General features: G+C 47.0%; 1 protein-coding gene across 2 annotated transcripts in view; it reads left to right on the forward strand.

Annotated features, from left to right (window-relative positions):
- Positions 1 to 105: 105 nt before the first annotated feature.
- The window catches only part of BIN2 (bridging integrator 2), a 29,546-nt gene continuing 16,675 nt past the window's right edge, over positions 106 to 12,976 (forward strand). The window contains exons 1-2 of one of the 2 annotated variants that reach the window (XM_027593413.2): positions 106 to 281; positions 6,807 to 6,887. In XM_027593413.2, the coding sequence (XP_027449214.1) occupies positions 201 to 281; positions 6,807 to 6,887 (162 nt within the window). In that variant the 5' untranslated portion in view covers positions 106 to 200. The remainder of the gene's footprint in view (positions 282 to 6,806; positions 6,888 to 12,976) is intronic. The other variant, XM_027593412.2, reaches the window with a different exon arrangement.

Raw genomic sequence — 12,976 nt, forward strand, 5'->3', positions numbered from 1 at the left:
GGGGGGCGCCTCAGGACCACCGTGGCTGCACCGGGAGCCGACACCGCGAGGAGCCTGGGCGGCCGCGGGGGTCGCGAACGGCATGGGGCGGGGCGGCCACGGCCACGGCCGGATGCGAGGCATGCCGGGAACCGCACTTCCTCCTCGGGGGCCTCCAGAAAACCACAGGCCGCGGGGCCGGGCCGCCCGGAGCCAGCAGGATGGCGGAGGGCAAGGCGGGAGGCGCCGCCGGCCTGTTCGCCAAGCAGGTGCAGAAGAAGTTCAGCAGAGCCCAGGAGAAGGTAGGGGCCGGGCCCCACCACCAGCCGATCCCTCGGGCTGGAGGCGGTGAGCGGGGCGTGCGGGGTGCCCCAGGGGGACGGGGCCGAACCGAAGGGCCCGCGGCCTCCCCCGCAGGTGGGCGTGGGACTGGGTTTCCCTTAAAGTAGAAAGATTTGAGAGAACGGAGGAAATCACCCGATCTTGGGCAAGGATAGGGACGCAGAGGAGACAACAGTCTCCCTCAGGAACCCTAAACAAGACTCAGGCCGACCCAGGAAAGGTGGGAGAAAGGAACCAACGTTGGCAGTTTTTGTCCTAGTCGTCCAGGGAGGATGGTATTTTACAGATGATGAAATTGAAGGTTCGAAAGGGGATGATCTCCCCCAAAGCCGTAAGGCAGCCATGACCAGCTGTGCTATCAGCGAGGACCACCTAGTCCACAAGGACTAGAGTAATTCTGCAGGATTCTCTCTGTACCCACCCCTGCCTCGCCTCTGCGCGTTGTTGAAGCTGATGTAGGCAGTAGCCCCTGTCTGCCTTCTGTGCGGTCTCTGAGTTGGAAAGTACCCGGCCCAAGGTGTTGAAGGAGCATCTCTTTCTAGATTGTGTTCTGGGTTTCGCTCTGGGTGGTCCTACTCCAGCTCTAGCATTTAGGTAGGCTGTCCCCCTGTAACACTCCCCTACACATTTTAGTGACATTCTTGTTTCTACCTGTCCAGACTGTGTCCTTCCCTTCTAACCTGAACCTCTCTGCTCGCCACCTATCAACACTCTTGGTAGATGAATCTCCTTTTTCTGTCTTTGAGGAAGCCAGGGTCATGTGAAAGAGTGGAGGAGAAGGATTGATTTTGTGTGGCTAGACTTCTGTTACTTCTGTTACTTCTGTTACTTCACCTTACTCTTAACTTCACCTTGATCATGGTTTCAGTGTCTTGAAAGGCTGTCTAGTTACAAATCTGATAGCGATCAGAGCCTGTGGGTAGGTCCAGTTAGAAGCGCAGCGACACTATGGGTTGGAAGAACAAAGAAAATCCAGAGGGCCAAAAACTCATGGATAATAATTATTTTTAAAAGACACAGCAATTTATTTTACCTCATTCTTTCACCTTCTGTCCTCCTCCGAAACCTGTCATCAACACTATGCCCTTGGTTTGGGATTTCTTTCCTTTTCTAAGCATGGACTCCAAAGCCTTAGATAAATAATGTGCCTGCTCTGGGCTTCAGATTCTGCATCTGTAAAATGAGAGAGTTGATGTTCAGTGATTTGGAAATTCAGCGTGGTAAGGATACCAAATTGAGAGAGGGGGCAAGGGTGCCTTGTACCTCAGAGGCAAATACCACCCAGGTACACCCTGTTCTTCCTGGTCTGAACCCTGAGAAAACAGAGAGGAGCCACCTCACATCTGCCTCAGGGAACTTGCACGTTAAGGCAGAAAACAGGAAGATGCTCTGCGTCCGGACATAAACTTAAAGGCAGGCAGACACAGAACTTGGAGCAGTACCTCAGGGCACCCTGGAGGTCGTGGATGCTGCTTGGATAGAGTGGGAATGGCCTGGAATGTGGGGAGGAGCTCAACTCAGCCTGCCAGAGTCCTTGAGTCTTGGGAGGTTTTTGAAGGCAAGAGAGAGAGGGAGAAAGTTACTGTCAGAAGAAAGGACTCCCTGGAACACTTTATAGTTTTTTTTTTATAAGCAGTTGGCCGTAATCTTCTGAATACTATGTAGTAATTCCGGGGTCAAATAGTCAAATGGGTCGGATATCAAGCGCCTACGATTGACAAGCCACGGGAAATTAATAAAGACACCATCTCTCTCTTTATGGAGCCAACACTCGCATGATAGGGTCTCACTTCATCTTTGCAACACTTTGAGCATGTTATTAACATCCCAATTTTAGAAACGAAGAAACGAGACTCAAAAGAGATTGGCAAATGGCAGAACTATCACCGAAGGCCAGGTGTCCTGCCTTTGGATCCCCACCTCAAGCTGCTCTCTTTACAAGGCTCCTAATAAACCATCTGTGCCTGCCCACTTCCTGCCTCGCCTGCCCACTTCCTGCCGATCTCTCAGGAGCAAAACTAGGAGGAGAAACACCTTTCACCCAGGCCTCCTCCTCTGAAGAGCTAGGAGTGAAGGTCCAGTGACTGTTACACACAGGGAAGATGAAGCATTCTTGTTTTATTTTCCAGTTTCCACCCAGACTCAACATGAGACTAAATGTGTTTTTACAGCAAGATACTTCTTCACATTTCAAATGAATGCTTTCACCATCTGTTTGTGATTTCTCTGTGGCAAATCTCTCAGTTCTCTCTCCCCTGAGAAGGGGCATTGTTTACCACTTCTTTGTTGGTCTTTTCCTCTACTGACTTTTACTCAACTCGTCTCCCAGAGAGTTCTGTCAACAATACTTACAGAAAAATCCCTTTGTCCAGGATCCTGGGCTGGACCCAGGAAGGAATTTAGAGATGAGTAAGAGGCGCTATCGCCTGCCAGAAGCTTATAGGCTAAGGGGGAAAAAAAGGGGGGTTAAATGAGTCACCTGAGAGATCTGTACTCTGTGGGAATTCAGAGAAGAGAAAGACTGAGAAGAATTGAGGGAGGTTTTGTAGTAGAGGCGGAATTTGCGATGGGAACTGTGGCTGATTAGTAGTTCCTCAGGCAAGTGGTGGGGGAGCATTCCAGCTGAGGAATGCCCGCAGAAGCAAGGCCTGGAGTGTGGAAATCCTTTTAGGCAGAACAGTGAGAAATGCAGCTGAGCTGGAATAGGGAGTGGTGGCAGAAAAGGCTAGAAAGTATATTAAGACCGTGTTAAGGAAAAGCCTACTTTAGCGTGTATCCTGAAAATGAGGATTCCTCACATAAACTAGGCCCTATTCAAATTACCCCAATTGAGAGAGTTAACTAAAATATAACAAACGATTATGGGGAAGGGCCCTGGTAGAGAACTATATATCTGCAATGATTTTTTTTTTTTTTAAGATTTTATTTATTTCAGAGAGAGAACGGGAGAGCATGAGCCGGGTGAGGGACAGAGGAAGAGGCAGAGGGAGAAGCGGGACTCGATCCTGGGACTCCGGGATCATGACCTGAGCCGAAGGCAGACGCCTAACGAACTGAGCCACCCAGGCGCCCCTGCAGTGATTTTTTTTTAAGCTTTTATCCTCATATCCCAATCTACATAAACGTTAAAATAGGTCAATGAACCCTGGAATATTCACCTTTTTCACCAAGCATTAACATTTTGCCACATTCGCTTTGTCTAGTGTTCCTGTTCGTTCTCTCTAAATGCCTCTATTACCCTGGGGGCCGAATTCTTAGTGTAGAACTTTAGGGACTGACGTTGGGTGGACTTTCATGGGGAAGTGACCCAAAGGTGGAATTTATTCATTCTTTCAGACGTTTGTTGAGCACCTGTACCTTCTCTTCTGTCAGGGAGCTCTAGTTGAGGAAGAACATCTGCAGCGTAGTTCATGTGCCCTGATCCGTGGCAACAAGTGACTTCGGGCCCAGGGCACTGGGTGATGCTTTCAAGGTGATCACACTCCTTTTTTCAGTTTCAGAATTAAAGGTGGGAGTGTTCAGCACACACACTCACACCCCTTCGAAGCCTTTTTGCCTTGAACCTTGTGGGGGCTGGGGCGATCGGGTGTGCCGCATTAACTCTAGACTGAGCTGACCATCCTTTCAGCCCCTTCCACCTAAGAAGAACCATGCCCTGGGCAAAGGAAGGGAGGAGTAGCAGGAAGGAAGTGAGAGCAGGCGCTTACCACTTAGACAAGGTGGTTTTGCAACTTTCTGGTAGAGGACGGTGTTTTGTTGGCGGAGGAGGGAGGGTGGGGTCCGGGAAGCCGGCGGAGTTGGCATACCCAGGGCCAGGTGTTTGGTGAGGTGAAGCTAGAAACACAGACAGACATACGGCTAAACTGAGAAGGAAATAGACATGTACTCCTAGGGAAGGGAGTGGAACTGGACCTAGCAATAGTGGATTTATATTGAGCGCTCCCTGCAGGGCACCACTGGGAAAGCATTTGTAGGTATAAGGTCACTTAATCCTCCCAACTCCTAGAGATGCTGTTATCTTAGTGGGGTAAGGGGAGTTCTGTAAACGGAGGCTCAAGAGACGCATAGGCTTATTTGCCCAAAGGCTTATAGCCCCAAGTGTAAAGGCCAAGGCGGGGCATATATCTGTTTGACTCCGGAGCCCTTGATCATAACCAGTCCAGAGAGAGCTCCAGAAGTGAGAGATGCTAACCCCAGGATTAAGAATGGGGACACATGGGTCTGAGGCTCTACATAGAGCCTTCCTCACTCCCAAGACCTGGGCATTTTGCATGTGATTCAGAGCCCTTCAGGGTGAGACTGCAGTCTCCCTTTCTAGCTCCCTTACCCACCACTCCCCATAACACACCCTAAACCAGCCACACTGAGCCATCTCATGGACCTGTGTGAATGTGGGTACTTTTCTGACTTTGTTCTCTTTCCACTCTCCCCCCTTATACTCCATTCCAGTCTAGCAAAATCTTTGTTTTTTAAGGTTTTATTTATTTATTTGAGAGAGAGAGAGAGAGCATGAGCAGGGGGAGGGGCAGAGGGAGAGGGAGAAGCAGGCTCCAGCCCAAGGCTTAATTCCCGGACCTTGGGATCATGACCTGAGCCAAAGGCAGACACTTAACCAACTGAGCCACCCAGGTGCCCTGTAGTTTAGCAAAATCTTAATTCAAGGCCCAGCCTGTTGATCCTCTCCTCTACTAGTCCCACTCGCCTTGCTGTTAGAAGTATTAAGTATCTCTTTGCTGGATACTGAGAAATCTAGATGAGCAGGGCAAGTACCCAATTCTCAAGGAGCCCGCAGTTTAGAAGGAGACATAATTAGATAAATACAAATAATAAAATAGTAATAGAAGTGTATGCAAGGGGCGCCTGGGTGGCTCAGATGGTTAAGCATCGACCTTTGGCTCAGGTCATGATCCCAGGGTCCTGGGATCGAGTCCCGCATCAGGCTCCCTGCTCCTTGGGAGCCTGCTTCTCCCTCTCTCTCTCTCTCTCTCTCTCTGTCTCTCATGAATAAATAAAAATGAAAAAAAATCTTAAAAAAAAAGAAGTGTATGCAAGGTGCAGAAGTTGCAAGCACTTAGGAGGGAGTGAATAACTCAATTAACAGGATAAAGTAGATGTGGTTAAGTGTCATAAAGGATGTGGAATATGAATTGGGGTTTTTAAATTTTTTTTAAGTTTACTTATTTAAGTAATCTCTGCAGCCAACCTGGGGCTCAAACTCACAACCCTGAGATCAAGAGTCACCTGCTCTTCTAACTGAGCCAGCCAGGTGCCCCTAAATTGGGTTTTTTTAGATAGTTGCCTGAGAGACAAGGAGGGGAAGGACATTCCAGAAAGAGGGCACAGCATCTGCAACAAGCTACAGTATGGCTTATTCAGGAAACTAATAAAGTGTTAGGGAGGGAGACCTGCAGGAAGGAGGAAGAGTGGGAGTTGAGGCTTACTGAGGAGTCAGATCATTGAGAGCTATCTGCGTGCTAGAGTTTGAACTAAACTGATCCATACGTATGGGCGTTTAATCCAAATCCGTTGAGCAGATGGGTGGAGAATCATTAAAAGGTTTTAAGCTGCAGCATGATGGGCCTGTGGGAGCAGGCCAGGCGAGAAACAGCGAGCGCCGAGAACCAAGCCATGACAGTGAGACTCGAAAGCATGGGATGGTTTCCAGAGATGGACACAGTGAGGGATTTGATGAAGGAGGTGAGCGAGACGTAGTTGAGGGCAACCGCTGAGATTCTTCCTTGGAAGGGGGGGTGCCTCCTTTCCAAATGGGGGCTTCAAGTATAGTAGAGGCCCAGCCTTGCTTTCTTGTTTATAGATGAGTGTCCCCTGTGAGAACAGGCACTCTATCTTTTTCATTTCCCTGTCCTTTGCTTTAGCACTGAGACCAGTCTGGTGGTTGGCTCTCAGGTCCCCAGTGGAGAGCAGACAGACACGGAGAGCATTCACTTCGAGCTGAGTGTTAAACGCGTTTAATATCTGCTCCTCACAGTTTTCCACAAGGGCCCTCCCAAGAAGAGAGTCTTCTGCCTGCCTCTCTAACCTCATCTATCTAGAGGACTCTGTGGCCATGGCTGGAAGACTGTCTCTCAAGTGAGAAGTCTTCAGGCCTCACGTTTTACCTTTAAAAGCAATGCACATTTTACATTCTTATTACTCCCTGTTTTAATATATTACTTCCCTCCCCCCCCAAAAAAACTCCCACTGTAAATAACAATGTCATTCCCTGCATATATGTACTATTTATTCCGGGCTTTATATATACCCCGTAGCACACTGCTGCACACCCCCAGGAGTATCCCAGTTTGAAAAGAACCACAAAATGTGATTTTTTTTCAGCGATGTGCTATATTTTTAATTCCATTGGGTTGATAGGAACACAGCCCTTCAGTTGCATCTGAGACTCTGAGAAGCCAGAGTCACACAAGGCCAAAGGATGAGAGAGACTTGACTGTAACCTTATGGACCTTTCCAACTCACATTCCCAGGTACTGCAGAAGTTGGGGAAAACTGTGGAAACCAAAGATGAACGGTTTGAACAAAGTGCCAGCAACTTTTACCATCAACAGGTAATCCGGAGGGTGGGGAAGGGAGGCTTGGAGGAAGCAAGACAAGGAGGGCTGAGTGGCAGAAGAAGAGCAGGTCCTGCAAACCAACAGGCATCTCTACTAAGCCATCCTCCCCCCAGGGGTAAGGGCCACAGGGTGATCTGCTGCTTACCCTTTCCCTGGCAACCAGAGAAACTTCCCTTTCCTGTTCCTGCTGCCCTGGGTTTTGGGGCACAGACAAGTGCTCTTCTTTTCTCTTCATGGCTCCCCCAGCTACGGTGGCATCACCAGGTCCTTAGACAAAGTTGCAGCGAACCCCTGCGCCCTCTGCTTTTGGCTTATCACTTCCCCAGAGTGCCTCTGTCCCACCCTCCGGCTCTTCTCATCAGAGTTGCACCCTGTTTTACTTGTTGCCTCTGTGTCCACTCCCTCTGCCTCACCTGAGCCCTCATTTCTAAATAATCCCTCCATCTTTCACCTGTCACTCTCCCCAACAAACCTCCTGTTCTCCCTGTGCCTTTCATCTTCGCTGGATGCTATGGGTAATTTTATGTAGAAATTTCCAGTAAGAAGTGGAGAACCGGTTTAACCTCCCAGGGGATATTTCACTTCCCGTCTCCATGTGCCAGGCACTGTGCTGGGTGCTGTACGCACAGGATCTCATTTAACTGTCATCTCAGCCCCGGAGGTTGCAGTCCCCTCTTTATCGTGGAAGGGGCTTATTAACTTACATAACTATGCAGTTGTCATGCAGTTCTACCACTTAACTCATCCGAGTTAGGTCACAGCTCACGGGTTAAGGACACAGTCGCCCACTAGACTGCTTCACTTCAGACACCAGCCATAAGCTCCGGAGGTCCCAGGCCCCCTGCCCTTCTGACCAACACTACAAATTTGGGGGTTCCTACTAGCCACTCAGTTTCCACAATCCCTGAGAACAACTCACAGAACCCAGGAAAGCGTTCTATTTACAATTACTGCTTTATTACAAACGATACAAATCAGGACCAGCCAAGTAAAGAGACACATAAGGTGAGGTCTGGGAGAGCTCCAAATGAGAAGCTTCTGGGTTCTCAAGACGTGTCACCTTCCTGGCACTTTGATAGAGGATTACCAACCAGGGAAGCTCACCCAAGCGTCAGGTGTCTAGAGTTTTTTTTATTGTGATTTCATTACAGTGAAATCCGTGGCCACATGATTGAATTTAATCTCTAGCTCCCTTTCTCTCCCCTCCACTGGAGGTCAGGCTGATATCACCTGTCTCAAAGCCCCAGCCCTCTAATCACATGATTCATCTTTCCAGCCTGCCCAGCCATCATCCTGACTCATTTGTTTAGCATAAACTGACTCTGCTGTGAGAGGCCCACCATGAATAACAAACACATTCCTATCACTCAGGAAATCCCAAGGAGTTAGAAGTTACTTCCCAGGAACTGGGGACAAAGGCCGCCAAATTCTTGACTGGACGATATCAGTAAATTGAATTATATGGAAAATAATTCTCTAAAATTATATTAAAAGGACATTCACTATAATCTAATTCAGCAGTTGATTATATTAGAATCATTTGGGAAATGTATATATATATTTTAAAGATTTTATTTATTTATTGAGAGAGAGAATGAGCTGGAGGAGAGGCAGATAGAGAGGGAGAGGCAGACTCCCTGCTGAGCAGGGAGCCTGATTTGAGGGGGGCTCCATGCGGAGCTCTATCCTAGGACCCTGGGATCATGACCTGAGCCGAAGGCAGACACTTAACCCACTGAGCCACCCAGGCGCCCTTTGGGAAATATTTTTACACGTGAGATCTCTGGTAGTAGGGCTTGAGAATCTGTACTTTTAAACTTGTTTTAATGGAAGGTATCAAATATATGCACAGATAGGAAAACTTGCATAATTAATCCACATGTACATACCCATCTCTCAGCTTTAATAATTAATCAACTCATTTCTGTCTCCACCTACTTTCCCGCATCCTCGATTACTATGAAGCAAATTCTACGTATCACATAATCGTTTTATCCATAAAAATTTCATTATCAATCTCTAAAGGTAAGGATTCTTTCAAAATATAACCTCAAAGCCATTGTCACACCTAAAAATATTTTCTATGAGATATTTACTCATTACAACAAACCAGAAAGGACAAGAAAAACATAAATTAAAAAATCCTGATTTCGGGGTGCCGGGGTGGCTCAGTCAGTTAAGCATCTACCTCCGGCTTGGGTCATGATGCTGGGTTGGAGCCAAATCAGGCTCCCTTCTCAGGATGGAGCCCGTTTCTCCCTCTCCTTCTGCCCTCCCCCCACTTGTGTGTTCTCTCTCTCTCAAATAAATGAATAGAATCTTAAAAAAAAAGTCCTGATTTCACACCCTCCCATACTACCACCACCGTTGTCTTATATCCTTACAATCACTCTGCTATGAATTTGTATGATCTTTAGTAAATCCACAATAAATAAATAGGTTTACAAAAGTGAGATTATTCTGTTGATACTGGTTTTATAACTTGCCCTGTTCAAAGTTAACAATATAATACAAATATCCTGCTAAAATGTAAGATTAAGTGGTATCTTCAAAAAGGAGCAATAATTTCTTAATATAAAATATCCAGGCAATATTCACACTCCCCTAATGACGTCATTTTTTTTTTTTTTTGATTTGTTTAAATCAGCAACTTATTGGCATGTTTAAGTCTCTTAGGTTTAAAGTTAAATCTCTTCATCTGAGGAGTTTGATCCCTCCCTTGTGCAGTTTGTTTGTCGGTGACACTAGATTGTTCTCCTGACGTTTCCTGCAGTCTAAACTTGACTGATTGAGTCCTTGTAGTACTGTTTAGCATGCCCCTCTGTCTCTGGTATTTTCTGTAAATTCATAGTTAGATTTAGAGGCTTGATGAGATTCAGATTTTTGTTTTTGTTAATTTGGGTGGCAAGAATACTTGTAATTTTTATAGGTGTGAGAGTTTTCTGTCTGGAGGCACATAATGTCTGCGTGTCTCCTTTTTGTGTGACATTAACAGCCTTGGTTGATCATTAACTAGGGAATCCACGTTTTGTATTAAGTTTCCAGGTAATGATGATGTAGTAGCTAGTCTGAGAACAGCATTTGGCAACCACTGATTTAGTCTAACTCTGGGGAGGGAAATAGGATCTGCGAAGGAGGTCATTTAATCAAGGTAAAAGACTAAGAGTTGCAGAGCTGGGATTCCAACTTAAACCCTGTGCCCTCCCCTCCGCACTTCACTAGGAGGCCTCTGGGGGCCTCTGCTCAGTGGCAGTGACTGTTCTGCTTCCAATTGCAGCACGAAAAGAACAGGAATCAGTAAGTCGACACCCACATCCAGAGGGTTCTGCCTCTTGGCCCATTCTGTACCTCGGTCTTTCCTCTTCCTCTCTGCCTTAAAGGATGGATCTACCAATGGCAGGTGTGTGGGTAGAAAGGGTAGGAGATGAAGGAAAGACCATCAAGAAGAAGAGGATCAGATAGATGTTGACAGTCCCCTCAGAATTTCTGGATGAGCCCATCAACTGAACGTCACTTGAAGGGGGGAGAAGCTAGATTTGGGAATGAAATGGTGGTAGAATAGGAATAAGGGAAACTTCTCCCGAGAGAAGGGTTTTCCTCCAGTGACTGGTATTTGAGCATGCATGAAAAGCCCATTTCACAAGCACGTCACGGGAGCCTGCTGCACACCGGGCACCATGCTACGTTCTGGGACTTCGATGTGAATAAGACAACATGCCTGCCCTCAGGCTCTCACAGTTTAAGGGGAAAGACAGTGACAATGCAGTCCAGTCGGAGACTGGACCTGGGGTGGCTAAGATGAACAAGAGGGAAAAAAACAAGGTCAAGGAGATTGAGAGTGAAGTATTCCAGAAGGTGGACCAGTTGGTCATGTGCCCAGGGCCTTACCACAATCAGCTTGTAGGTGAACTTTTCATTAATAAATAAATATCACTCCCAAACTTCCCAGCCTGATTCCAAGGCCTTGCCACTCGCCTGGGTTCCTAAGCAAATTTCCATAGGTAGTTTTCCTTGAGGGCTCTGCTTTGCTTCCTCTTCAAACCGTATTACATAGGAAGAATTGTTTTCCTCAAGCAGCATTTTAATTTCTGGTTTCTGGTAGTGACAGCTGCTTCCAATTCATTGCTTTTAAAATCAAACCTCGGGGCGCCTGGGTGGCTCAGTCGTTAAGCATCTGCCTTCGGCTCAGGTCCTGATCCCGGGGTCCTGGGATCGAGCCCCGCATCAGGCTCCCTGCTCCGCGGGAAGCCTGCTTCTCCCTCTCCCACTCCCCCTGCTTGTGTTCCCTCTCTCGCTGTGTCTCTCTGTCAAATAAATAAATACAGTCTTTAAAAAAAATAAAAAATAAAATAATAAAATCAAACCTCATGGTGATGCCTAGGTGGCTCAGTTGGTTAAGCCTCTGACTCTTGATTTCAGCTCAGGTCATGGTCTCAGGGTCTTGAGATCAAGCCCCACATTGGGCTCCGTGCTCAGCGGGGAGTCTGTTGGAGATTCTCTCTCTCCCTCTGCCCCTCCCCCAGTTTGGGCATGCGTGCTCTCTCTCTCTCTCTCAAATAAATAAAATCAAACCAGTTTTTTTTTTTTAAGATTTTATTTATTTATTTGAGAGCGAGAATGAGATAGAGAGCGTGCTTGAGAGGGGGGAGGGCCCGAGGGAGAAGCAGACTCCCCGCCGAGCAGGGATCCCAACGCGGGACTCGATCCCGGGACTCCAGGATCATGACCGGAGCCGAAGGCAGACGCTTAACGAGCTGAGCCACCCAGGCGCCCTCAAACCAGCTTCTTGTCTTCCTTGGGGACCTCCATCAAATCAAGCACTTTCAGCACTTGCTCAGGATTGGTCATGCTCCTCACTGTTTTGCTGAGTGTGTGGGTTTCTCTGAGTCCATTTCTCTCCAGCAAGCGGAGAATCCCAGGTCAAGGATCTTCCTAGCACATAGCTTTGTCTGCCCAGGTGCTTAGGACAAGCTTCCGTACGGGGTGGTCCATTAACTGAGGGCTGGGGCTGTTTGCGTAAGGGATAGGAAGGCCCAACTCAGATTCTCTATGGGGTTACCAAGAATTTGGCGTGGATTCAGAGAGCCAAAGTAATAAAATCACAAGCTACAGGGCTAGACATGGTCTTACCCGACATTTATAGAGGAGGAGAATAAAGCCAGGAAAGTGGAATAACTTGCAGGTTTTTGACTCTCAGACAAGTGGGAGCCTAAGACCGTGCAAGTTGTATCTGTCAAGAAAGAAGAAAGATGCTGGGACTCTTCAGCCTGAAGACATTTTGGGGCCCGGGGACAGGGACAGACAGGCCACAGCAAAATAAAATGACACTCAGTGGTGTCCCAGCACCCCACTTCCCGCTACCACACACACACACACACACACTTCATCTCCTCAAAGGAAGAGCAAGAGCATAAGGAAAGAACTTTGACCTAGAGGTTTGATCCTAAAACACAGAAGTGGAGTTGGGCTTTTGTGAGGTGCCGTCGAAGGCAGAAGGCATTCACATTTTATGGACTCTGGAATCAGTAGAACCCCCTGGTTTTGAACAGCGTACCTACAGCCTCCATAGTCAGGCATGGTAGGTAGCCTTGATTACTGATCCGATTTTTCAGGCCATATAATATCTAATGGAGAAAAACAGTTTTGATCTCATTTGTAGAAATTATGCAAGATGGTTTAACAGCTTTTGTCACTTAGATGTATATTTTGGAGATCAGATCTTCATGGTGAAATAAAAAGTTGAGCCCATGTTCTTTTCTTTCAAAAAAAGAACTTGAAATCCTTGTTAATTTTTATAATCCTCAAAACTCTTTCAGAACTCTCTCAAACTTTGACTATCACATTTTTAAAACTCTCAAACTTATACCCACCCACCATATCCATGTTTAAAAGATTTTACGTACATTGAACATCTTAGACTACTTTTTTCCCATTAATGAAAAAGCAAAGAGGAAATGAAACATCCTTCCTGGTGAATACTGAGTGTTTCCGAATTTTGGTGACTGACTGTCTCCATCGTGCTATTGAAAGCACTTCCTCAGGGTCACCAGTGACCTCCAGTTACCAAGTCCAGTGACTGTGAC

The sequence above is a fragment of the Zalophus californianus genome, chromosome 9 (assembly GCF_009762305.2).
Source record: "Zalophus californianus isolate mZalCal1 chromosome 9, mZalCal1.pri.v2, whole genome shotgun sequence".
Lineage (NCBI taxonomy): Eukaryota > Metazoa > Chordata > Mammalia > Carnivora > Otariidae > Zalophus > Zalophus californianus.